This window comes from Mustela nivalis, assembly GCF_964662115.1.
Source record: "Mustela nivalis genome assembly, chromosome: 9".
In the NCBI taxonomy this organism is placed as follows: Eukaryota; Metazoa; Chordata; class Mammalia; order Carnivora; family Mustelidae; genus Mustela; species Mustela nivalis.
In genome coordinates, this window is record NC_139028.1 from 109,133,333 (window position 1) to 109,160,243 (window position 26,911).

The window sequence follows — 26,911 nt, forward strand, 5'->3', positions numbered from 1 at the left end:
CCCGCGCCGGCGTGTGCTAGTCACGCCCAGCGCCGCTTTAGGTTTCTGGAAGCCTCAATACATATACTCTTGGGATCTCTGCGGGCAGCGGGGTGGGGATTTCCGCTGTTTCTTTAGTGGGGGAAGCTCAGAGACATTGGGAAAAGCCCACTGACTGACCATGGCTTGAACTTGTCAGTGTTCGGTGGCAGTGTGGTAGGCGTTCAGTACCCTGTCATTGCCTGTGTCCTTCAGAGTTCAGGAGCTAATGACGTCATGACACCCATGTGCAGATAACGTGCCAGGGGTCGAAGGATTTCACTTAGGGTCACACAGCAGAAAACGGTAAGATCAGAATTTGAGTCTGTCACTCCAGGGACCCGAGGGACTGGACTGGATCCAGATTTGATGATCAAGTTAAAGTCATGCGTGACTCTTCTGGGAGGATGATGGTAAAATCATGGGTCTGAACCCTTTAAATACTTAGAATGAGAGAGGCTCTTTTCCCAAGCTTCTGGGACACAAATGGGATCAACAAATGGAGACTGATGTCTGTTGTATTTAAATCACGCTGCATCTGTGTATGGTCTTTCCCAAAGGATTAATTTCAGAAATGGCAAAAACTAAAACCTCTAATGCTTGCAAAGTTACTGGGAGAACTTTCTCTGTCCACAGCGTTAGGTGCTCTTGATAAAAGCTGTCTCAAAAAAGAGTTAATGGACTTTATTTTAGCCATTTCTGGCCGTGTAGAGCAGTTCTGAAAAGGTTTAACTGTCCCCCACTCCCAAGCCAGTGTCAGATTCTAGAGAGCTCTTCCCTACTCTCTTCCACCCAAAGTGGGAGACCTGAATGTGCTCAGGCATTTAAAAATCTCAGGCTGAATATTGTGTAATTTTATCTTGGATAGAAAGTAAAGTGTCAGTACAATCTCTCTGGATTGGTTTCTATGACTCTTGGTGACCCTTCAGATGCAGATCAGGGGGCTAATGATAATTGCTAGCATATATCTTGGGGGGTGGGTAGAGATAAAGGAAATTTCCAGAGGGAATGATCTTCACCAGCAATGTATCAGAGTGCTTATTATCCACATCCTTGCGGAGTTGTCTTGCATAGCTTTGTTTAGAGCTCTGCCAATATGAAAGGAGAGAAATTATACCCAATATTATGTTTATAAGAGGCTGTTCGAACAGGATTGTGTCTGACTCCACTTTGCCTGAAGCCCCAGTGTATGTGGTAATCTGTACATTCCAGAGTGAGGTGCTGGGCCTTCTGGACAGGCCTGATGGATTGATTGATTTTAGATTTTATTTATTTATTTGAGAGAGAGGGAGAGCATTAGTGCTCAGGGGGAGGTCAGAGAGGGGGAAATCTCAAGCAGCCTGCATGAGCCGAGTGTGGACTTGATCTCAGGACCCTGAGATCATGACCTGAGCCACAACCAAGAGTCGGAGCCTAACCATCTGTGCCACCCAGGAGCCCCCTGGGTAGGATTTATAAAGGAGGTGGTAGGAAATGGCTTTGTTATTCTTAGATCCTTACTTTTTTCCAGACTGTAAAAAGGACTGGGAAAATCAAGAAAAGAAGTGGAGACTGGAAATTACATTAAAGATTTCTTTGGACTGAGTTGTTGGTATATTGTGAGTTCCACTGTTCCTCTCTAATGGCACGGGATTGGGGTGCTCCATCAAGCTTCATGAGAGAGAGCGTTCAAGACCACTCAGCTTGATATGGGCCCACTGTTTGAGAGGGATTGGTGTTTGACAAAAGTCTGTGTTTGGAGGTTTGATGCAAAGTAGAGGGCTGCAATTGGGAAGTAGTTACATTTCCATTGATGGTGGGTCAAAGGTGTGCATACCTTCTTCACCAGACATGGACCCCCAGGCAGTGTACTGGTTTAGGGATTTCTTATATCCCATCTAACAGGCCCCCACTGAGAAGCAAGGAGAAAGATGCTGGAAGAGATGAAATGATGGGTGTCTAGGGCCCGAGGGAAGACTTGTATGCAACCAGCCAGTCATTCAGCAGAGATGAATTTGCATGCATCGAGATATAGCCTCAGCAGTTAGGGTAGGGTGTGTGTGTGTGTGTGTGTGTGTGTGTGTGTGTGTGTGTTTCTCTGAAGAATCCATAAAGCTCCCCTGAGAGAATGAGTGTACTTTAAACTATACCAGGAGCTGAGTCAACTACTGTTGGGTGCTGTATCATTTTGCTAGGGCTGCTCTAACCAAGTACGCCAAACTGGGGGGCTTAAACAACAGAAGTTTATTGCCTCACATTTCTGGAAGCCTGAAGTCTAAAATCAAGGTGTCAGCAGGATTGGTTCCTTTTGAGGGCTGTGAGGAGAGGGCTGTTCTAGACTTCTTTCCCAAGCTTGTGGATGGCCATCTTCTCCATCTTCTCCCTTTCTCTCTTCCTTTATATGTGTCTTTGTGTCCAGATTTCCCCATTTTATTAAACAGTAGTCATATTGAATTAGGGCTCACCGTATTGACCTCATTTTAACTTGATTACCTCTGTAAAGACCCCTTCTCCTAACAATGTCACACTTTGAGGTACAGTGGATGGGGGCAGAAGTGGGGAATAGGGGGGTGGAGGGGGTGATTGGGACTCCAACACTTATTGGTTGGTCAGGGGGGAGGTGGACATACTTCAACCCATATCAGGTGCTATGCCAGTCTTCCCAGAGGGGTCAGCAACAGAGGTGAGAGATGAGGGGCAGGAGAGATCTTACATGACTGGTAAAAGAGCAAAGTGAGGAAATAGAGAACCCTCTACCCGACCTCATTCCCATTTTGTTTCCGCTACAGTCACCCTATCTGGAGCAGGTCTGAACTAGCAGAGGGAGGCAGCTTCACTGTTAGACGGAATTCAGAGTTGTGACTATTACATGGTATTGGGCATTTTAGTTACTGAAATCAGAATTATCTTTTTTCTTTCTTTTTTTCTTTTTAAGTCAGAGAACTGAGAAAATACAGACCCCCCCCCCCCCCAGTCTGACAAAGTTGGTTTGGAGTTTGGGTAAGTAGGAGCAGGGTAACCTAAAGGTTTTTTTTTTTTTTTTTTTCTGAAAGATTTTATTTTTATGTAATCTCTACCCCCAGTCTGGACTCGAACTCACAACCATGAGATCAAGAGCCACATACTCCACTGACTGAGCCCTCCAGGCACTCCTAAGTTTGATTTCCAATACCATTTTCTGAGTCCTACTTTATATAATTTACACACTGAATATACATTAGTTTGCAATTTTTCAATGACTAGTGATGTTGAACTTTTTCTCCTACCTTTTTTTATATGTTTATCCATTTTTTCGTATGTGATTTGTTTGTGTACTTTCTGTATGATTCAAATGTACTGTTTCTTTTTTATCAATTCTAAAAGCTTATTGTATATTGATCATATTAACTCTTGTTTGTATGATTCAGTTTCTTGCAGTGTTATTATATCCTCTAATTTTATTATATTATTTATTTTATTATATTCTTTAAGTTTTAAATTTTCATGCAGTAAAATCTTTCAGTTATTTTCTTAAGAGATTTTGACTTTGCTAAGATGCTTATAAGGCCAGAAGTAGGGATGTCCTTTGGCAAGTTGAAAATTCTCATTTCATATGTGATTTTTTGGGGTCCCTGGGTGGCTCAGTCAGTTAAGTGTTGGATCTTTGATTCCAGTTCAGGTCATGATTTCAGGTCCATGAAGTGGATGCCTGCATTGGACTCCATGCTGAATATGGAGCCTGTTTATGATTCTCTCTCTCTCCTTCTGCCCCTCCCTGCTAATGCAGGCTCACACTCTCTCTCTAAATAAATAAAATCTTTAAAAAACATGTGATTTTATAATATGCTAAATTCTCATGTAATATATTTTTTTAACATTTTATTTCATTCCCTTGCTCTCCCTGATCTGAAACCAGGGTTAGACTGTTTTAATTATCGTTACTTTATTACATATTTTTATATGTTTGGTCAAATTCACTTTACTGTCCAAAAAACATCATGGCTGTTTTGCATGTTTGGTCTTCAAGATAGAATTTGGAACTATTTTGTTCTAGTCTCTTTCCCTTTCTATTTTTATTTTCTTGGCCAGGATTCTTGTCGTTGTTGTTATTATTCCTCTTCTTCTTAGAAATCTCAAAGGCGTTTGTGCTTCTGAGCAAGATTCTTTGTCATTTCAAAGACTTACAGGATCTTAGTTGGAAGGGGCTGGAGGAGGCTCTCTGTAGTTCCACTTCCTCACCAGGGTGTGATCTTCAGTCGCAAACTTGGCATACATCATTCGTATATCTAGTTAAAGGAAAGTACAGTTGGATTTGGTAACAATCTTCCCACCTCTCCCCTGCATCTTCGCAAAAACAGTAACGCAGAAAATTGACCACTTCCCTGAAGGAAGTTTAGGCTTTACCATCCATGGCCAGTAGAGGTCGCAAAAACACTTATGATAGTCTCTCAGAGCATTACCAAACCCGTGCTTGGACAGTTATGCAGCAATGAACACACACAGACTACATTTTATTACAGCACTTCCTCAAAGTGGAATCGCAACTTGTCATAGAGCCATTGTCAGCTTGCTCACCTGTCCCCCATCCTTGCCAATACAAATAAACACACCCAGTTCATTGCAAAAGTTGGGGGACAGTGGTTCCCTCTCTCTCTCTCTCACACACCCCTTCCTTTCATTGCCTAATTTATTGATAAGTAAAAAAGTCATCTTTGTTAAAAGTAATTTTTCCCATTTTCTAGTCCAATTATTGTATCGAATGGAGAGAATGTAGACACTAGAGAAGCAAACAAGCAAAATCAGTTACCAGTAATTCCATCACAGTTAACCATTCTAATACTCTGGCATGCATGGCATCAGGGTGATCATGAATGTCTTTCTATGTCAGCAAGTATTTATCTCTGGCACAAATTTTACTGACAGTTAAGAAAATAAATTTAAAAGAGCTGCCAGGGTGGCTCGGTCGGGTTGAGCATCTGGCTCTTGATTTCAGTTCAGGTCATGATCTCAGGGTCATGGGATCAAGCCCTGGTCTGGCTGCAAACTCAGTGTGGAGTCTGCTTAGGCTTCCGCCCCCCCCCCATAAAAATGAAAATATTAAAAAAATTAATTTGTATACTTTTTAAAAATTAATTAACTTTTAAAAAAGTATAATTAACATACACTGTTATATTAGTATCTGGTATACAAGTAGTGATTGAACACTTCATACATTACTCAATGCTGATCCCCATAAGTGTACCTTTTAAAAATTTTTTTTAAATTTTTTAAGATTATTTATTTATTTGTCAGAAAGAGCAGGAGCACAGAGAGCTGCAGGCAGAACAGGCAGAGCAAGAAGCGGGCTTCCTGCTGAGCAAGGAGCCCAATGTGGGACTTGATCCCAGGACTCTGGGATCATGACCTGAGCTGAAGGCAGATGCTCAGCCAACTGAGCCACCTAGGCATCCCAGTGTACATTAAAAAAAAATTTTTTTTAACTTATTTATCAGAGAGAGAGAGAGAGAGAGAGAGACTGAGCACAAGCAGGAGGAGTGGCAGACAGAGGGAGAAGCAGGCTCCCTTCTGAACAATGAAACCTGATGTGGAACTCGATCCCAGGACCCTGGGATCATGACTTGAGCTGAAAGCAGACGCTTAACAGACTGAGCCACCCAGGCGCCCCTCCATAAGTGTATTTTGAACCTTCTCCATCTATTTCACCCATCCCCACCTCCAGTTCTCCTCTGGCCACACCAGTTTGTTCCCTCTAGTTAAGAGTCTGTTTTTTGGTCTCTTTTTTCTTCATTTGTTTTGTTACTTAAATTCCACATATAAGCCAGTAATTCCTTTACTGGGTATTTGCCCAAAGAAAATGAAAACGCTAATTCAAACAAATATATGCACCCCTATGTTTATAGCAGCTTTATTTACAACAGCCCAGCTGTTCATTCGTAGGTGATGGATAAAGAAGATGCGGTGTAGCTATGCAATGGACTATTACTCAGCCATAAATAAGAATGAAATCTTGCCATGTGCAGCAGCATGGGTGCTCTAGAGGGTATAATGCTAAGTGAAGTTGGTCAGAGAAAGATAGATACTGTATGTCCTCACTCATATGTGGACTTAAGAATTTCAGTGACTTTTAAGTATCCCAGCATATAGATCCTCCAGGGTTTATCTCTTCATTGCCCTGTTGTTGGGCAGGTAGGCTGTTTGCGTGTTTTCTATATTATGATTATCAGGGCATGTTGTGAGAGATCACTTATTCACATTCCTGGAGGGTGCCTTCCACCACAGCACCAGCGCTGGGCTTTTCCTGGGGTTCAGTGATGTACCTAATGGTATGCTTGGGCTGGTGGCTCACACCTCCTTCTCCTGGGAGCCCCTGTTGCCAGAGGGCAGGCTCTTGCTCTGAGCAGCTGGGGCGGGGAGACTGGGCTGGGGCAGGTGGAGCTCTGCCTTGGGGTCAGTTCAGGAAATGTACTGAGTGAAATAAGTCAAGCAGAGAGAGTCAATTATCATATGGTTTCACTTATTTGTGGAGCATAACAAATAGCATGGAGGACAAGGGGAGTTAGGAGAAGGGAGTTGGGGGAAATTGGAAGGGGAGGTGAACCATGAGAGACTGTGGACTCTGAAAAACAATCTGAGGGGTTTTAAGTGGTGGAGGGGTAGGAGGTTGGGGGAACCAGGTGGTGGGTGCAGAGGGCACGGATTGCATGGAGCACTGGGTGTGGTGCAAAAATAATGAATACTGTTATGCTGAAAATAAAAAAAAAATTAAAAAAAAAAGGAAATGTACTGAGGCTCCATCTCTAGGGTTTGCTCCGTAATTGCCTCAGCACACATTTTGATTCCGGTATATCTGTGCCCTATTGTGATTCTCTCCTTTGTATACTTTTGAGAATTGAGATTTTGGAGGTTGTACTTGCGTCTGTTTTAGGTCTTTTGATACAATTTTCATATCCTTCACTAGAAAGTTGGTACCAGTGTTGACTCCTACCAGCAGAGAATAGAGTTACGACTGTCTTTGAAAACTTAATTTTTCTTTCAAATGTAGGTATGGGGTGTGGTTATAGATCTGTATTTCTATTTACTGTGTAAAATACATATGTTATATGTGTGGTTTGGGATTTTAAATGTATATTTATATTTAATATATAAAATAGATATAAAATATAAAATAGATATCAAATTTTATATTACATACTGTAGGTTATACTTACATATTAAATGTGTGTATTTAACTACAAATTATATAAAAATATACATTTTAAACTAATTTTACCCAGAATGAGCACTAGAAATGCAAGGGGAGAGTATGAACATGATTTACCTAGTTCTAAACCATCTGGGAGACTCATGAAATAATTTTGGTCATTTCACTAAGTGATTTGAAAAACAGTACTTGGCATAAGAAACAAAAATAGGTTTTTTAAAAATAGGAGTTTTTAATATATATCACTTCATTTGTAGAAATAAAGGAATCCATTTGTTAATTAATCATGAAGATCAGAATGAACTCCAAAGACAACACCTGGGTTCTCTCTCCTCCCCTCATCCTAGGTTTAAATGATGATTGGCAGTCATTGCCTTGAGAAGCTGGACCTTTTTTCATGGGTCACAGATGTTAAGACTCCTGGGAAGTTTGAATCATTTATTCTACATAGTGGTTTCTGCGTTTTTAGCAGGAATATAGCAGCATTGTAGATATCCAGGATATTTTTGCATAGACTTGGAATAAAGTGAACAAAAATTCCACCATCTTTTGAAGATGTTTGAGAGAACCTGAACCCACCTTGTCCTTAGTACTGTGTGAAATTGGCCGTGATGTGCTCATGGTCGGCGGGTTTGTAGTCGGCAACTCCTGGAAACAAGCAGAGAAGAACATGAGGAGACCATGGTGCATGTAACCACCCCCACCTCCCAAAGGACCAGCCCCCTTGCTAGAGGAGGAAAATCATCCCAGAGTGCAATGGGCAGCTTGATGACTATGGAAGAGCATGGAATTGAGATTTAGGGAGTCTTTGTTTCCAGGCTCAGAGTTGCCACGCGGAGCATGTTTTTGGACAAGCCCCTTAAATTGTGAGATCCTCTTTTGCCTCATGTCTAAAACTGCACTAATAATATTTACCCCAAAGAATCATTTCAGTATTAGGAATAATGACTGCCAGAAGCCTAATATAGTACCTGACACATGGTAAGAGTGCAAGAAAATGACTTAGTTAAGCCAAGTTTAGAACATTCGAGGTAGGAACTCATGTTCACTTTTGAAGATTTTGCCAAAAGTAGGGAAGGGCAGTGGGTTGAGAATTCTTGTGTTTCAGGGCGGAGAAGTTAGATGATGGCAGTATTGATGATTAGCTTTCAAGTCACCGGGCATCAGAAAGAATAAGATCTTTCTGGGAACTTTTTGGATTTCAGAGGCCTGTCTGTTTCCCCTTCTTTCCCCAGAAAAGCAAAGTAATTGGCAGACATGAGACGAACCCTGATTTAGGTTCCTGGGTAATTCTGGAGATGAAGGTGATAGGAGAACTAATAATACTTATACTGAGCATTTGTGAGTGCGTGCTCTGCAGGAGACATTGTACTTACTCATTTTAAACATGTTATTTTTAATTTTCATACTAACCCAAGACATGGCTATTACTGTGTTCATTTCATAGCTCTGGAAACTGGTTCTGAGAAGATTCCTCTTTGCCTAAAGCAGCTAGTAAGTAGGAGAAGGGGGCTTCTAACGAACCCTTATGTAACCTTGAGGTCTTTATTATGTGTTTTGCTGCAATTCAACAAATTCTGACTGGACAGATTTTGTTACATACCTGACAGACTCTAAGAAAACATCTCTCCCATCGTAATCTTGGATAATGAAGCATCTTACAAAGCCGCAGCCACAGCTCTGCTGTGACCCTACGTGGCCTCACATCTCCCTGCACGGTGACGATTAACATCCTTTAACTAGTGAACATCTTCCTTAGACAAAATAGCATATGCATGGCTCTTTAACTTAGAGTTATTTTTAGTATTTGTGCAAAATTTTAAAGAATGTTAAGGTTTTGCTGAAGTCTGAATTTTATTCTTGCCTCTTCCCCACAAAAATGTGTATAAACCTTCTTCTATTTGGAGATTTTAAAAAAACATTAGAGCAGGAAGAAAAATGAATGCTGAGTGAAGCTGTGGGGGAAGGACAGTCATGCTACAGTTTGGAAGCGTGGTCTGGATGATCGCTCAGTCCCACCCTAGATGCAGGACTTGTCAAGTCCCTTTAACGCCTCCGAGACTTAAGTTTCTCTCTCTGTAAAAAGAGAATCACTGATATCTACAGAGTTGACATGTGGCATACAATAACATCACTGCACGAAGAGCTAGGTTTCCCCTTCCTCATGTTTGTTTCCCACAGGCTATGAAGTCACAGTGGTTTTATATTACATGATGATATTTAATTTTTAAATCCTAAAGTGGCCATCTTCTTGGATCACATACTACTTTTTCTACCTTTATTATTACTATTATTATTATTATTATTATTATTATTATTATTATTATTATTATTTGTGTCTCATGTTATCTGGGTTTTCCTTTTTCAGCCCCTATTGCTTTAAGTAGTTCAATCCACTTTTCTTGGTCACTGGATATGTCCCCATTGGTTCAGGGTGGAGTCAGGATTCTTCATTTTCGAAAAAGCTATTTTAGAAAGCCAGCCACCTGTTCTATCATCCATCTACCTACTCATCATTTATCTGTTATTCAATCAAATCAATTCATATATATGAATATATATATTCATAATACATGTGTACATGTACATGTATATTTTATCACTGTATACACAAGTATCTCACATATCTCACATGTGAGACATACAGTCTCACAGTTTTTGATTAAATGAATGAATGAATTAAATAAGTAAATGAAAGAAAGCAGCCTGCAGACTATGGAAGAAAGTCCCAGATTCCTTTCCTTTCCTCACCTTCATTCAGAGGTGTCTTGCCACTAAGGAACTGCCAGTATGTCCGCTCATGAACACTTTCAGTGATATCATTGATAGAAGAGACGACAAGGCCCCAGGATGTCATCGTGGTTTCAAATCTGTAAGAATAAAAATATATGTGATTAACCTCATTTATGTCAGGCAATAAGGTGTTAAGGTGAACGGACAGAGACATTCTAAATACTTTAGAGATCATATAAAAGCCTTGAAGTGTCATGTCATCCACATAAAGTAACCCCAAATTACTAGAATTCATAGAGCAATTCACCAGTGCGGCAGGATACAAAATTAATGCGCAGGAATCAGTTGCTTTTCTGGGAAACAAACAGAGTTACAGAGGGGAGGGGAGGGGAGGGGAGGGGCAGTGGGGTAACCTGGTGATGGGTGTTAAGGAGGGCACGTGTTGTGATGAGCGCTGAGTGTCATACATAACTAATGAATCACTGAAAACTGGTCAAAAACTCATGATGTACTATACAGTGGCTAACCGAACATAGTTAAAAAAATGTCTCCCTTTAGGTACAAATAAAATTAATGCAAATTAAAAACATGTCTATTTTTAAAAATGCTTAAAAGAGAAATTGCTAATGACTAATGGATATGAAATCACTTCACTTGGTACTAAATGATATTTAAATGAATGGGTTTTAAAAAAAACCTATCAATAAGCAAATTTTAAAAATGTAAACGCCCAACAATGGGTGAATACTTACATGAGTGATGAGATGAATATTCAAGACTGAATTTTTTTTTTTTGGCATTGACAAAATTGTATTTTTCCACACTTTTAAGTGACATTAAAAATGCTCATGCAACAATTGTTAGGTGAAAATGTGGGACACAAATTTTACATGAAATAACTATCCCGCCCATGTGAGGGGTCATAGCTATCTATAACATGCACAGAAGAAAACACCTACCAAATCATAAAGAAATGTCAACAGTGATTACATTATGGACATACTGTACATGCTTTGTCTTGTTCCTTTCTTTTTTTTTTTTTGAAAATTTCTTTTTTTTTTTAAATTTCTTTTCAGCGTAACAGTATTCATTATTTTTGCACCACACCCAGTGCTCCATGCAATCCATGCCCTATCTAATACCCACTACCTGGTTCCCCCAACCTCCACCCCCCGCCCCTTCAAAATTTATTTGAATTCAGTTAATTAACAGACAGTGTACTACTAGTTTTAGAGGTTTTGCTCATTATTCATCACCCCCCAACGGTCCACTGTATGTATTCATAACATGCATGGTCAGAAAAAGAAAAATCAGGCAAAATTATAGTTAAGCTTGGAGAAGTAGTAAGGTATATTCTGAGGGTATTTAAAACCTAAGTATTCTTGAAACGCAACTTTTGTCTTGACCTGTCTGTGGGAGTCAGGGAATTACGGAGCTGGGCTGTGGACAGCAGGCACAATGTATGGAACCTAATCCTGTGGAACAGGTTCCACATCCCACTCAGGTGTCACTTCCTTGGGCTTGGTCAGTCTTTCTCTCTGGCATCTCTCTGCAGAATTTGGGTCACATCATTGTCCTTTGAAGGCCTCTCCTCTTTTCCTTTCCAGGACCTGGCATTTCCCCTCTGCTCTTTCTGTGAGCTTAGTTTTCTCCATATTTCTCTACTGCTTCCTCTTCTTGCATACTATGAAGACATCCCAAGTTTAATTTTATTTCTCAGGATTTATTTCTATATTTTGTCCTTTCCTGACTAGAGAAGAAAAAAAGTGGAAGGAACAGTGGAAGGAACGTAGCTTCACAGTCAACTTAACTAGTTACATGTCATGGCATCTTAGGAATGTTACTTAGCCTCTTTGGGACTATGTGGTGCTATCTGTAAAATGGGCATATAGATCATGGTTGGTTTGTTTGTTGTTTTTAAAGTGGACTTACGCCCAACATGGGACTTGAAGTCATGATCCTGAGATCAAGAGTCGCCTGCTCTGCTGACTGAGTCAGCCAGACACTCTGGACTTGTGGCTTGTTGGGAACTTGTCTCTGCTACCTCTGCACAGTTCCTCAACTTCAGTCATCCCCTCTATCAGATGACCGTCTGACCTCTTTCGCCTGGCCTGACCTCTTTTTCTAGGCCTTCATCTAAACCTCCAAAAGCTCCCTAATGTTGCTGTTGTGAACACCCACAATTAGACATGTCTAAAGGAACTAAGTCTTTTTCTCTGAAAGACATTCTTTCCTCCTGACACTCCTATCCAAAGTTTGGAAGCTTCTCTCTATTGCTGCCTCCTCTCCCCCAGTACTCACAGAGCCAAGTGGCGTCTTCCTTGGTGTGAGTCTGTTTATCCTAGAAGAGGTCTTCATCACCTCACAGATTCGTTACCTCAGGCTAGCCCCAGATCTCTCCTTGTCTCCCATTCTCGAACCAATTAACGTTTTACAACGTGACTTTTCTTAGTTGAAAGCTTGCAGTGCTTTCTCTAATAGAAGTCTGATCTCCTTAACCTGGTTTTTCAGACTTTGTGTCTCCCAGCCTATCCTTACAGGTTACTCACTTGATTCAGTCCCCTATTCTCTTCTCTAGTCAAGCTGGCCTACCCACTGACCCTGAAGTCCTTGCTTATTCCTGTCTCAAATGCTTTGTCCTAGCCATTCCCTCTTTCTAGAATACCATCTTTCCCCATCTTCCTAACAGTACTTATTTTTCAAATGGGCTCCAAAGCCACAAGCCTTCCTGGACTGTTCTAACCCACAATAGACTCTCCCCCCTTTGAATTCCTGTTTGTAAAACTCCATCGTATGTTGACTGGGGTGATTGAATTTTCCTGAGCCAGCTTTGATAGTTAGATTGCACGCTTCTCAAGGGGGGATGAAATGATGTTAAATTATCAGAAGGAAAAAAAAGTAAGAAAATGAAGGAAGGTGGGAGAGAATGGGAATTCAGGTGGGGTTTGGGGAGAATGGTGAACATTGCTTACAGCACTCACTTGAACGTGGGATTTCTGCGTTGTGCTTCCTCTAGGACAACAAGTAGTACTGATCCACTTTTCACACTAATGTCCATGGTCTCATTGAAGAGCAGACCCACCCCCCTCAACTGGTTATTTATGGTGTATATGATGGTGATGTTGTATGCTGTGGTGGGAACAGGGCTGGGTTGAGTGGGGAGAGTTGGTTGCACTTCAACACCTGTGAAGAGCGAAGAGGCCACATTTGTTAATGATTACAGGGCTTTTATTATAGGTGCAAAAATCTTTGTTATTGGCAACTTATCCTAAAGAAACATTTCAAGAAATGGCAAAGATTTTGTGTCCTTTGTGTGTGGTTCTGAGGAACTCATGTGATCTATGAAGCTCTCATTCCAATCTAGAGAATTGCTCATAGCTGAAGAGCTGATGGCTCATTTTAACTGTTTCTTTTCTTTTTTTTAATATCTTTTTTATTTTTCATAAACATATAATGTATTATTAGCCCCAGAGGTACAGGTCTGTGAATTGCCAGGTTTACTCACTTCATTCACAGCATTCACCATAGCACATACCCTCCCCAATGTCCATAACCCACCACCTTCTCCCTCCCCCCCTCCCCCAGCCCCCCTCAGTTTGTTTTGTGACATTAAGAGCCTCTTATAGTTTGTCTCCCTCCTGATCCCATCTTGTCTCATTTATTCTTTTCCTACCCTCCAAGCCCCCCATGTTGCATCTCCACTTCCTCATATCAGGGAGATCATATGATAGTTATCTTTCTCTGATTGACTTATTTCGCTAAGCCTAATATCCTCTAGTTCCATCCACGTCATCACAAATGGCAAGATTTCATTTCTTTTGATGGCTGCATAGTATTCCATTGTGTGTATATATACTACCTCTTCTTTATCCATTCATTTGTTGATGGACATTTAGGTTCTTTCAATAGTTTTCCATAGTTTGGCTATTGTGGACATTGGTGCTACAAACATTCGGGTGCACATGCCCCTTCGTATACATTTGTATCTCTGGGGTAAATACCCAGTTGTGCAATTGCTCGGTTGTAGGGTAGCTCTATTTTCAACTTTTTGAGAAACCTCCATGCTGTTTTCCAGAGTGGCTGCACCAGCTTGCATTCCCATCAACAGTGTAGGAGGGTTCCCCTTTCTCTGCATCCTTGCCAGCATCTGTCATTTCCTGACTTGTTAATTTTAGCCATTCTGACTGGTGTGAGGTGGTATCTCACTGTGGTTTTGATGTGTATTTCCCTGAAGCTGAGTGATGTGGAGATGGCTCATTTTATATTGAACATTAGTTTTGTTAAAAGAATTTATAACCAGGGGCACCTGGGTGGTTCAGTTGGTTAAAGCCTTTGCCTTCTGCTCAGGTCATGATCCCAGGGTCCTGGGATGGAGCCATGCATGGGGTTCTCTGCTCAGCGGGGAGCCTGCTCCCCCCCCACCCCCACCACTGCCTGCCTCTTTGCTTCCTTATTCTCTCTCTCTCTCTCTTTCTCTCTCTCTCTGTCAAATAAATAAATAAAATCTTTAGAAAAAAAAAAAAAGAATTTATAACCAGAAAGGAGGATGGTTAGCCCTAAGTCATGTGTTTTACATGGTTGAGTTCTGTGGATTTGTGGGATTTTTGGTAACACTGTGAATCTGGAAACAAAGGTAGTAAGTTTCAGACCATCTAACAAAACACCTGGGCAACTATAGTGTAGAGTCCTTGGAAAGACTCCATGGCCATCTTGTCCAGGTTGGGAAATCACTGGGAAGCAGCCTAAGGAGTTCGGTGAATATAGCTGTGTTTGGTGTGATTAGGATTGGGTTGCTTGATTACAGTCTGTATAGACTCTGTTCTGAGATAGGCAAGGAATTTAGTAATCTCTGCTTATCTCAACAAATCCATGTAACATAAGACATCAGTACTCTATACTAGTATTTGTCTAGAAGGAGGAGTTGGAGCTGTCTTTGCCAAGACTCATTATCGCTGGAGAGATAAAATTTTATGCAGGACTCCCACTTTCTTTGTGCATATTTCTACAAAGTTTGAATTTTTAAGTAGCCCTATATTATATTTTTAATTGGCTAAAATAGAGATATTTAAAATAAAAAGGCATATTAATGCCTCGTTTCCACCCTATTCCTTTGGTGTGCCAGGAGCACCAGGCCTTGTATTTAGATCCCCAAATCTGGGCTTAAAATCCAGCTCTTTTTCTCATAAGTGTCTCAGACCAGCTCAATGATTGGTCACACTTTCTTTGCTATGCACTACATGTGGCTTCTATTTCTATGTAATACTTATTTCATTCTTCCAAATGTTGTAGTTTTTGTCTACATATCTGTATCCTGACCTTGTAAAGAGCAGGTATCATAAGATAGTGCATGAGGTTTGGTGCATTTGTCAAACGAATGAAGGAAGTTATGTATCATCTGAGTGTTAGGACCATGGATGTCCCCTCTTCACCAGCGTCTCACAAAATGCTGTGTATAGTAGGTGTTCACTTAATGTGTACTGAGTGAAGTAGACATGGGGGCTAAATTCTGAGGACAGGTTGCCATGGCTGTGTGTTAGCACACAACGGTTGGGGACTGGATATCAGATGTGGCTCTGCCTACATAATAAGCCTGTGTGCCACTTAAAATTGATCCACATAAGGAGCCACTACTTTATGACATAAGGAAAGGCAGATGTTAAGAGTTCTTACCAGGGCTGCAGGACACATGGGGCACATCCAGGTATGTCTTGCCTTTCAGGGACGGGAGGATTTGGGCAATGGACATGGGATTGTGGAATTTTCCCTGCTCAATCTCCTGAAGTATTGTATCCATGGTCTTCTGGCAGTTCCACTCCTTGTTAGGTTGCTTAGGTGTCACAGAGAGAGCCTGGGGGCAGGAGAGAGAGGGAGTGAGAGATTGATTAGGCATAGCTGAGAGTTGGCCTCTATAAGCTTTACAAGAGATACTTGATCACTAATCTTGGGGGATCACTCAGAGTCCAAAACTGAGCTGCCCAAGGTTTGGGACATTGTCTGTCTTGTTCCCTGCTGCGTCTCCACCTCTTAGCTCAGGGTCTGTCACATAGCAGTCACACAACAAATATCAGTGCACCAGTTAGATTTGAGGAACACTACTGGGGCTGCTGTATTTATAGCATATGTGTACAAAACAGTTCTTGAATGTAGAATGAAGGTGAGTCCCAGGGAAAGCAAGCTCCAGGAGCAGTGTTAGTCTGGGACATCTGGTCATCCAAACATAGCAGTGCTCTTTGTTTTGTGTTGTCCTGCACAGCCTTTGGCGGACTCCTCCCGTACTTTGTGATCATGTCAGGACAGTTAGCCAGAGGTTCCACAAGCCTGGCCACAGGGGTGGACTCCTAGCCTGGGCTGGGGTAATCCTAGAGTGCCATCCTTTTGCTAACAGTGATTAGTGGGCACCCCACTAGCCAGCATCCTTCCCTGACATACAGACATTCAGAGAGAGAAACACGTCTTTTCCTCCTGCTGGGGTATTCAGCTGGGACCATGTAAGTAATCACTGGGCTGTGACCATCTTCTTCAGCCCCTTTGAAGAAACCATGCCATAGGAGACAGTGAGGAAAACCAGGGCTGAGTGACAAAGAAAAGTAGTGCCTAAAAGCACAATCTGAGCCCTTTATTCTGCTTAATCCTGAAACCATTTAATCTAGCCATGGACCTTCTAGTTTATAACATGAAATAGTAAATCCCCATTTTTTTCTTAAGCAGAAATTATTTGGGTTTCTGTTATCTGCACCGTGGTTCTTGATTAATGCTCCAAGCAATTCATTCTACTTCGCTGAGATTTGTATCACATGAGTAAAATAGAAATCACAATTTCTTCCTACCTTTGCGGGTTCATTTGAGGTTCAGATGTGGGACAATAAGCAAAAGCATTTTGTTATGTGTAATGTGTAAGCTGTTATCACCACCTCCCTCCCTTTAGGGTTGTGCTGACCATGACCCTCAGAGTAAGTCAGTGGTTTGAGATTGCTGGTGACTGATTCACCTGAAGCTTGGAATAGGAAGTGAGAGAAGAGAGTCAGATCAGAAATGGATAAGGAAGATGTGGTCCATATACACTATGGAGTATTATGCCTCCATCAGAAAGGATGAATACCCAACTTTTGTAGCAACATGGACAGGACTGGAAGAGATTATGCTGAGTGAAATAAGTCAAGCAGAGAGAGTCAATTATCATATGGTTTCACTTATTTTTGAGCGTAACAAATAGCATGGAGGACAAGCGGAGATGGAGAGGAGAAGGGAGTTGAAGGAAATTGGAAGGGGAGGTGAACCATGAGAGACTATGGATTCTGAAAAACAATCTTCGGGTTTTGAAGGGGCAGGGGGTGGGAGGTTGGGGAAACCAGGTGGTAGGTATTATAGAGGGCACGGATTGCATGGAGCACTGGGTGTGGTGCAAAAACAATGAATACTGTTACGCTGAAAAGAAATTAAAAAAAAAAAAAAAAGAAATGGCTCTGTGAGCCAAAGGCAGCTGATGAACGACCCAACAGTTTTTGACATGACCAACACTGTTAGACCTCTTTGCTCTGCCAGAGGTCACTTTACGGGGCAGCTTGGCTTAAGGGGCTTCAGGTAGATCCTCCTCAGCAGCCAGATCTTGTTCATTTGCCATATTCACCTCTCAGATCCCCAAAGCAAGATGGATCCCCTTGGGATAAAATATTACCAATGCCAACACTCTAGAGAGGAATAACACATTACCTATGAGAACTCATTAATGGCTTTGCATAAAGATGTTTATCAGATCCTTTTTCCAAGTTAAATCCCCAGGTTAAGAGGAACTTTGAAGGCTTTGGATTCTTGACAGAAAGCAGAGAAGAAATTCTACAACAGAGGAAGTGCCTCCCGAGTGCCTAGGAAAGCCAGGTGGGTGGCCCAGGCTACTTGAAGGGCACTGGCATCCTGAAAGAGGATGAATGAAGGCTGGAGAGGAAGCTTAATATCACCACTCTTCCACTGGCAGAAACCATGAACACTTATTGGCATCACATTGTGCTTGTGATGTTTTAAAAAAATACCTTTGCAACCTTGTTTTTATGGGGAAAGTGAAATTCAGAAAAATTCAATATTTGCCCACGGTGGTGGGAGATCTGGGATTCAAACTCAAGTTGTGACATCTTGAGAGCCCTTTGCTTTTCCACAGAAGAACATTTTAAATTAGAAAAAAAGTCGTGTATTAGATATCTGGTGATTTCAGACTTCAGGCTGCTTGGGTAAATTCTCCTTATGTGCCATAACTCGAGTAAGGAGAGGTTATGTATCCTAACTGATTAGAAATACATACGACCTATGATATCAGATAAGGATGAGGTCTTGCCTTTTCATAAATAAAGCTTTAATTCTTAGGTACAGCTTATCAGAGTGTACCCTGTGGGTGAGAAAATCCCAAATGGAATTCATAAACCTAATTAGCAAAAGCAAACATTTCTCTGTCTGGCACTAAGGGGAAGCAAGTTTATTTTAAGTGAGGTATAGATAAAACCCATCTTATATCCTGTCCGCACTGCCTCTGATATTCCACAAGGCTTTCTAGCCCTGAATCCCAGGATTGTTCTTGTATGAGTCAGCCGTGGTAACAGTCTTTTTTTCCATGACAAAACTTCATTCACCTTGACATGCCATGGAAGCTGATTAGTTGCTCCAATACACTGCACATTGGAGTGGTGATATTGTATTTACTTTTGTGTTTAACATAAACTAATTTCTAATCTGTTTATGTCCTTTGCTAATTTCTAATGTGTGGAACATCAGGGGCAGTCTCTGCTCCTCTCCCCCAAAGGATTTCTTTTCACCACTAGTCCAGAGGTATATTAGGTTTAGACCTGGCATTGTAACTCCAGGGTTCTCTGTTTCCTGGGCTTTCTGAGTTGAGAAGGTCATGGTACAGTTTTTCCATGAATCACATAAGGCATTTTATGACTTCGGAGCATGAACTTCTGAGTTTGGTCTAGACGATTTGGCCACAGATGACCCTTTAATTTCTGATGCTAGCTGGTTACCTCTCCCCACTATTATTAGTATGTCTTCCATGGGAAGATGCTGCCCTAGTCAACCCTAATCAATGGGGTGAGGGTTGCATTTGGAGATATATCAAACAGCATCTTATGGAGTCCAAGCCTGGGTTCTGTACTAGGGAAACATAGGATTGAGTATGGACAGAGTACCAGACACACCTGATTCCCATTTAGAACACTGTGTGAAGTTGCAGTGAGATCGAGATTATAGGAGCTTGACAGGTCAGCTTTAGGTGTTTTCACTGCTGTGTTCAGGTTGTTTCAACCTGTGTTAAGGTTGAACATAAGCCTACATTTTCTGGATCAAGATAAAGGGCTAAAAAAAGAACACTTGACTGGCAAGATGGAATTAGAAAATTTAATTTTTTGGAGGGCCTATTTTAATATCTTATTTTTTATACATCAAATTCTCATCAATCTATGATTATTATGAACACACTGATCATTGTCAGTAATAACCTGATATGTTTCTGGGATTTATTTTTTTTCCAAGAAAGAGAAAGGAATTCTTATAATTTTATTTTCACCCTTTACCTATGAGGTAAGAAGGAATTAACACCTGTGTTTTACCAGTAGAGAAACTGAGACAAACACCACGAGGAATCTACCTCAAGTCATACTAGCTTATCTTCCCCAGAGATATAATTGTAAGAACCTGGTGTCTTGATCCCACAATCAAGTCTTATCATACTGGCATGGGCTCAACAAAGAAGCATAGGTGATGTGTTTACCTGCATGGCCAGGCCAGTACTGTAGATGTCTCCAATGATGCCATTGTCTTTGATCCTCATGCTGACATTCTTCACGACTTCCTGTAGTACCTCACTGAACAGAATTTTGAAACCTTCATCTGAACCTTCTGGGATCTTGTTGTACATACAAGTCAGAGCCAAGGTCGCCATAGCTCCTGTGTCTGTGAATCATGGTTGGTGGGAGGTGGGTGAGACAACCATCACCCGACAATATGAACAGCTAACATTTACTGTGTGCTTATTGCGTTCCAACTACATTATCTCCTTTATTCTTCCGGACAACCTGTGAGATAGGACCTATAATGAACTCCACTGAAGGGATAAGGAAATGGAGGCACATAGAGGCCAAGTCATGGCCCAAGGCCACACAGCTGGTAAGTAGCAGTGCCAGGACCTGAACCCAGATCTAAGGCTCATGTTTTTAAAAAATTCATGTAGACTGGTGCTTCATTCAGTCTCATTTTTCTTGTCCCAGTGTTTATCTTTTAAAAATTTCACCGGTTCTGGAAGGCCCGGCCATCACCACCTTTCAGTGAAACCTTTGGTCTGCCCAGTGCCACAGGTACAGTCTCTTTTCTGAACTTTTCAAAAAATAGGCTCCACACCCAGCATGGAGCCCAATGTGGGGCTTAAACTCCTGACCCTGAGATCAAGACCCAAGCTGAGATCCAGAGTTGGACACTTAACTGAACCACGCAGGTGCCCCTCTTTCCTGAGCATTTTTATCATGTGTTGTTCGGACCTGTTTTGCCATCTCAGCACTCTCTGCTCTGTTTTATCGTTACTGTGCTCTGTGAGCAACTGGATGGTGGGAACTTTGCACGCCCCAGGGCACCTGGCCCAGGGGCATTTTCATTATTTGCATGGGAAAGTGTATGTGAATTGAATGAGCAAGCTGCGGCAGGACAAGAGAGAACAAGTGAAAGACTTGCCAGATGACTTCTCTGATCTTCTCCCTCCTATAATCACCACCTGAATTGTATAACCTCATTAAGGATGACAGTGTTGTTGAAACCATTGGTGGCCAAGAAGTCAAATCTCCTGAACTGACAGACTCCCTAGCAATGCATGAGGTCCCAGATGGAAAACAGAGGCCTGTCTGCTCTTGAGCCACAGGGAGGGCACTAGAGTACTTGATTATGATCTGAAAGAGACTGAAATGGGAGAGTTTGCCTGAAACAAGAGAGGTTGCAGGGGCAGGGTGGTTAACGGGGTGAAAACCCGAGATATGCTATTGCTTGTGAGTCCAAAGGAGGAAAGGTGACCATGAATGAAGGGCACGTGATAATGTCCACAGAGAGGGTGTTACTCAGGGCAGGTATCATGACCTGCAGAAGGGTGGACAGAAAAGGACGTGGTGCTGTAGGGGAAAAAGCTTCTCTTACAGAATGAAGAAGTAACATGGTTCCAGTGTATCCTTGAAGGGGAGGAGCATCATGGGTTTAGGGTTCAGAGATTATCTGTTTACTAGAAAGAGAATATCAGGATGTTATAAGAAGAAACATGGAGAGGAACAGAGAGTAGAATCATCAGTAGTGATAAGAGAGAGGGTTCAGGGGGCCTGGGTGGCCCAGTCATTTAAGTGTCTGACTTGGTTTTGGCTCAGGTCATGATCTCAGGGTCGTGAGATGGAGCCCTGTGTCTGGCTCTGCAGTCAGGGTGAAGTCAGCTCGAGGTTCTCTCTCCCTTGTCTTCTGCCCCTCTCCCTGCTCTCCCTTTCTCTAAAATAAATAAATGAGTCTTTTATATATAATATATATATATGTAATATATTATATGTAACTATATATAATATGTAATATATATGCATAAATATATATATTATATATATAAAAGATTTTATTTATTTATTTGACAGAAATAAATGAATCTTTAAAAAAAAAGTTTCAGGATAAGACTTGGGTCTAGACATTGATTTAATCGTTTAAGAATTTGTCTGGGCATAACTGCTGACTTGTGTGACTTATTCATTGTTCCCGGTGGAGATTCTGTCATTATCAGACATTTCAAGCGTTGCCCTGGTTTCTTTGTTTTACTGTCTCCCTTTCACTTATTCCCTAATTCACATGTCCAGCAAATGTTTGTTCAGTGCCTTCCATCTGCAGACATTTTCATGACCCTTGGCTCCTCCGCCATGGAAAGCTCCCCCTCCCACTTTCCCCTCCTGCCCCCCTCCCCCACTGAGTGTCCTTGATATTCCCAGCTCAGGGCAGTGTTTGGAAGTGGCAACCAACTCACCCGTATTGAAGGGGGAGGAACCAAACCTCAGGATCTTGGCAAAGCGAGCTGCTATGGGTAAGGCTCTTGTTGGGTTCTCCTGGCACAACGCCAGGACCGCCAGACTGGGCCCATAGAAGTTTGAAGCTGGAGCACGGGGACCTGGGAAGGGGACAGAGGGTCTCTGTAAGATTAACATTCACCATAATGGAGGACATCTGTGAAAAAGATAAAAGTCAAACCTTTAAAGCAGAAATTTCCAGAAAACCTGTCCAAAAAAGAAAGACTCCACATTGGCAAAAGCTAACTTTAACATTTCTCAGAATAAAAATGTCACCCAGCAGGACAAGAGAATAAAAAGGATGACTGTCTTCAGGTGACGGCACAAGTCTGTTTCCCAGGATGGTGATCTTCTCTAGTACATTTGGAATCGAAGTGAATATCTCACTGTGTGGTCATCCAAAGAATCCTGAGTGGAGATAACTTGTATCCCCTCCCTCATTTTCCACTCATCCATCTTTTTATTTTTTTTAAGATTTTATTTATTTATTTGACAGAGATCACAAGTAGGCAGAGAGGCAGGCAGAGAGAGAGAGAGAGAAGCAGGCTCCTCCTGAGCAGGGAGCCCGATGTGGGGCTCGATCCCAGGACCCTGGGATCATGACCTGAGCCGAAGGCAGAGGCTTTAACCCACTGAGCCACCTGGGCGCCCCTCACCCATCTTTTTTGTTCTAGGTTTAATACTCTCAGGAAGGACCATTTGCCTCACCCCCCCCTCCCTTCTGCTGAGGTCTTACCTGAGGGTGGCCAACTTTCCATTTGTCTCTGTAGAACTGATACTTTATTCCCAGGGTCTCGGCAGGAGGAGTTGAGGGCCATGATGGTAAGGGCGAGTTGACCAATGGTCAGGTCTGTGGAGGAGAGAACAAAACAGTCACAAAGGTATTCTCAGGGGAGAGTGTGCCAGGGGTCAGGGCTGAGCTCTCTGATCTGATCGCCAGATCATTTTGATTTTTTTTTTAAAGATTTTATTTATTTGACAGAGAGAGATCACAAGTAGGCAGAGAGGCAGGCAGAGAGAGAGAGGAGGAAGCAGGCTCCCTGCTGAGCAGAGAGCCCGATGTGGGGCTCGATCCCAGGACCCTGGGATCATGACCTGAGCTGAAAGCAGAGGCTTTAACCCCTGAGCCACCCAGGTGCCCCCATTTTGATTTTTTAATAATACGATTAGAGTCAATTATATGGTTTCACTTATTTGTGGAGCATAACAAATAGCATGGAGGACATGGGGAGTTAGGAGAAGGGAGTTGGGGGAAATTGGAAGGGGAGGTGAACCATGAGAGACTACGGACTCTGAAAAACAATCTGAGGGTTTTGAAGGGGCGGGGGGTGGGAGGTTGGGGGAGCCAGGTGGTGGGTATTAAGGAGGGCACGGATTGCATGGAGCACTGGGTGTGGTGCAAAAAACAATGAATTCTGTTAACGCTGAAAAGAAATTAAAAAAAAAAATCTTCTTAAAACATACCAAATCTTGTCAGAGTGGAAAAAAAAAACCCAATACGATTAGATAATTTTTTAAAAAGTTTTTTTTTTTTTTTTTTTTTTTAAGTAATTGTTATACCCAGCCTGGGACTCAAACTCACAATCTGGAGATCAAGAGCCACATGTTCCCACCATGGAGCCAGCCAGGTACCTCTAGATAGTTTTTGATCTTGTTTTTCTTAAGGAAAGAAGTATGGAGAAATGTTCAAGGAGGGTTTAATCTAGTGACCACTGTGTGACTCGACAACTTCCTCAGGAATCCCTGGTATCTATTTAGAAAAGCAGCATGGGCACCCATACAAATTCATACCTGAAAATAATTTTAACTTTACTATCTAACTTGATCCTCAAGGCAACTCCTGTGAAGTAGGCAGAACAGAGATTTGATTATTATTATCATTGTTATTATTACTGTTAGAGTCCTTGTTATTAGAATCAGCTGCATTTTGAAAATGAAGGCATGAGGTTGGTCTGGATTTGCGACCTGTTCAAGGTTCCAGAGTTAATACATGGTGGAGCCAGAGCTGCAAGCCCCCTCTTTTTAATATCTGGTCTAGAGCTTATTCTGCTCTCCTGTGTAACTCTACAGATGCTCTGACTTCACGAACCTTTCGTTCCAGGTACATAAGGAAAGGTGTTTGGGTGATTCAGGGACAATCACAGGTGGCACTGGTGTGTGTGGGGATGTGAAGTTGGGATCTGAGCCTGGAGAATCAGGGAGCGTGTAGAAAGGCTCTGATTTCTCACCTGCACTGTCACTGGCCATGAGCTTGTCAGTTAGGAGCTTCTGGGCCTCCATGTCGTAGGCTCCGGCCAGGTTCATGGCAATCAGGATGCTGGGATTGGGGTGGGCTGAGCTGGTCACAGAGTTCTCCATGAGCACTTGTATGCCATGAACCAAGGACTGCTGTGCTGGGGGAACAGCTGAGAAGAGAAAAGCCATTTACTAAACCCCTAATCTACTCTCTCTCATCTCAGAAACGTGTTTCCCATGTGTCACTCTGTTAGAAGACAGGATTAGTTAGCATTAACATTTTCAGGGACACCCTCTAGTGTCCCTAATAGGGATGGAGGGGCACCTGGGTGGTTGAGTCATTAAGCGTCTGTCTTTGGCTCAGGTCATGGTCCTGGGGTCCTGGGATCAAGCCCCACATCTGGCTCCCTGCTTAGTGGGAAGCCTGCTTCTTTCTCCCTCTCCCACTCCCCCTGCTTGTATTCCCTCTCTCGATGTCTCTCTCTCTGTGTCAAATAAATAAGTAAATAAATTCTTTAAAAAAATAAAGAGAGGTAGAGAGAACATTGACATTTTCTTTTGAGGCCAGGTAGACCAGTTAGATGTTGGATCTCCTCAAACAACCCTTATGTTTAATAAGGTGACTTCTCACTTAGGAAGTTCAAGCAATATGGCTCATGGCTATTTCATATTATTTTTAGCAGATTCCTAGAAATCACTGCTTTCCTTGTATTTTTTTCTCACTCTTTTATTTTAAAGTTAGCTTTTTTCAGGGAGGTGCCTGGGTGGTATAGTTGATTAAGTGACTAACTCTTGGTTTTTGGCTCAGGTCCTGACCGTAGGGTCCTGGGATGGAGCCCCACGTCCAGCTCTGTGCTCAGCATGAAGTCTGCTTGAGAGTCTCTCTCTCTCTCTCCATCTTTCCCACCCCACCTCACTCTCTCTTTCTCTCAAATAAATAAATCCTAAAAAAAAAAAGTCCTTTTTTTTTTTTTAAAAAAAAGGATTTTATTATTTATTTTTTTAATTGTTAGATTAAGAGAGAGAGAGAGAGAGAGAGAGACTGAGAAAGAGAGTGAGAGTGACCTGGGGGCCAGCAGGGAGAGGAGCAGAGGGAAAAGGACAAGCCGACTCCTTCCTAAGAGCAGCACTCAACGCTGGGCTTGATCCCACCACCCTGAGATCATGACCTGAACGGAAAGCAGGAGTTAGATGCTCAACTGACTGAGCCACCCAGGTGACCTTCCTTTTTAAAAGTTTTTTTTTTTTTTTAAATCTCTGCACTCTGCATGGGGCTCGAACTCACAACCCTGAGATCAAGAGTTCCATGCTCCTCAACGAAGCCAGTCAGGCACCCCCTTTTCTTCTCAGTCTTACATGGAAAATGTGGAAGACATGGAATACGAGCTGTCCTCAGTGAGTTCCAAACATCCCCCAGCAGTGGCATTTGGTCAGAACAGCTCTGAGCGTCTCTCTTTGTGCTGCCATCCATTGCTCCTGCACCACTATTTTAACCTCTTCTAAGGTAAAATGCATAGACTTGCCTCTCCAAGCACTTACGGGGTTCAGTCAGGAAGGATGCAGCACACACTCACTCTGACTTGCCCACTTGGAACTCCTACAGTGATTGCCGTTTTCTTTCTTTTTTTCTTTTCTCTCTCTCTTTTTTTAAAGAATTTATTTATTTGACAGAGAGTGAGAGAAGGAGAGAGAGCACAAGTGTGGGGAGCAGCAGAGGGAGAGGGGGAAGCAGGCTCCCTGCTGAGCAGGGAGCCTGATGCTGTACTCAATCCCAGGATCCCGAGATCATGACCTGAGCCGAAGGCAGAGGCTTAACCCACTGAGCCACCCAGGTGCCCTGTGATTGCTGTTTTCAGTCACCTTCTCCTCAGCAGACCTCCGTGTGAGAGGTTTTCCCCTGTGGTCCGGGGGAACTGCTCCCCTGACCTCTCTGGAAAAACCACCATACTCACAGCATGAGCTTCGGGTCCAGGTGCTGGTCCCAGCTGCAGCCCAGAGAAGGTTCAGGAGGGGGAGGGTGAACCAGGTCATCCCACTCTCTCTTGTTTAGTCTACGGCTCCCGTGTACAGATCCCCCTGTTTGAAAGCAGGGTGTTTCTCTACTTTCTCTTATATGCGCTTCTTTTTGTCAAACAGTCTGGCATCCTTCCCGTTCTGGCCACTCCTAACCACTTAGGCTGACCCCTCCTTCTCTGATAGAACGAATTTCCATAGGCTTATCTAGGTTCCCGCCTATCCATCCTCCCAGGAGTGTGGAGGTGACTTCTAGGAGGCACAGTCGTAGGAGACACTTGGGGCTGAGTGTGGGGTGATGGCCATAACAGAGTGTCCTTTCCCACAGTCCTGGGTCATCACATCAGGAGTGCGGCTGGTGTGCGAGTGAGTGTAAACAGGCCTTCCTCCTGGGCCTGTACACACCTGCCCAGACAGCCTCCTGGCTGTTGGTCAGTAGCCACTTCACCGAAGGTTAGGCAGTTCTTAAGGCACCACCTTGCTTTTGTGAAGTTGGCCTTTATGCAGTTAATAAGTTGCTGTGACCTGAGTCCCAGCCTAGGCCCTTTAAGGTTGTTTGATTTCAGGTGAGCAATGGACCCAAGCTTCCCAGAAACTGTATGTTTGTTTTTTAAGTAGGCTCCATGCCCAGTGTGGAACCCAAGGTGGGGCTCCAGCTCATGACCCTGAGATCAAGACCTGAGCCTACATCAAGAGCGGA

The 26,911-nt window shown here is 42.6% G+C and overlaps 1 protein-coding gene and 1 long non-coding RNA gene across 2 annotated transcripts; one reads left to right on the forward strand and one right to left on the reverse strand.

The window, feature by feature from the left end:
* Positions 1 to 27: 27 nt before the first annotated feature.
* Positions 28 to 4,124, forward strand: LOC309873038. The gene is made up of 2 exons (XR_014316161.1): positions 28 to 324; positions 2,933 to 4,124. It is a non-coding gene; the product is annotated as an uncharacterized lncRNA (long non-coding RNA).
* CBLIF (cobalamin binding intrinsic factor) lies at positions 3,836 to 26,328 on the reverse strand. The gene is made up of 10 exons (XM_082747762.1): positions 26,151 to 26,328; positions 24,192 to 24,368; positions 22,700 to 22,813; positions 21,924 to 22,064; positions 19,665 to 19,846; positions 15,581 to 15,758; positions 12,892 to 13,093; positions 9,929 to 10,047; positions 7,757 to 7,825; positions 3,836 to 4,262 (listed from the first exon to the last, which is right to left on the reverse strand). Exons 1-9 carry the CDS (start codon positions 26,227 to 26,229, stop codon positions 7,764 to 7,766), a joined length of 1,254 nt encoding a protein of 417 aa, XP_082603888.1. The 5' UTR covers positions 26,230 to 26,328; the 3' UTR covers positions 3,836 to 4,262; positions 7,757 to 7,763.
* Positions 26,329 to 26,911: the final 583 nt, after the last annotated feature.

What these genes read in the sequence shown, in the direction of transcription:
- CBLIF (XM_082747762.1), bottom strand. Translation starts at nt 26,229, where the DNA reads ATGACCTGGTTCACCCTCCCCCTCCTGAACCTTCTCTGGGCTGCAGCT. An exon ending in CCATGTGTCCTGCAGCCCTG is followed by an intron (nt 13,094 to 15,580) that starts GTAAGAACTCTT and finishes CGCTCTTCACAG; the next exon opens with GTGTTGAAGTGCAACCAACT. An exon ending in CGCAGAAATCCCACGTTCAA is followed by an intron (nt 10,048 to 12,891) that starts GTGAGTGCTGTA and finishes TTATTCTTACAG; the next exon opens with ATTTGAAACCACGATGACAT.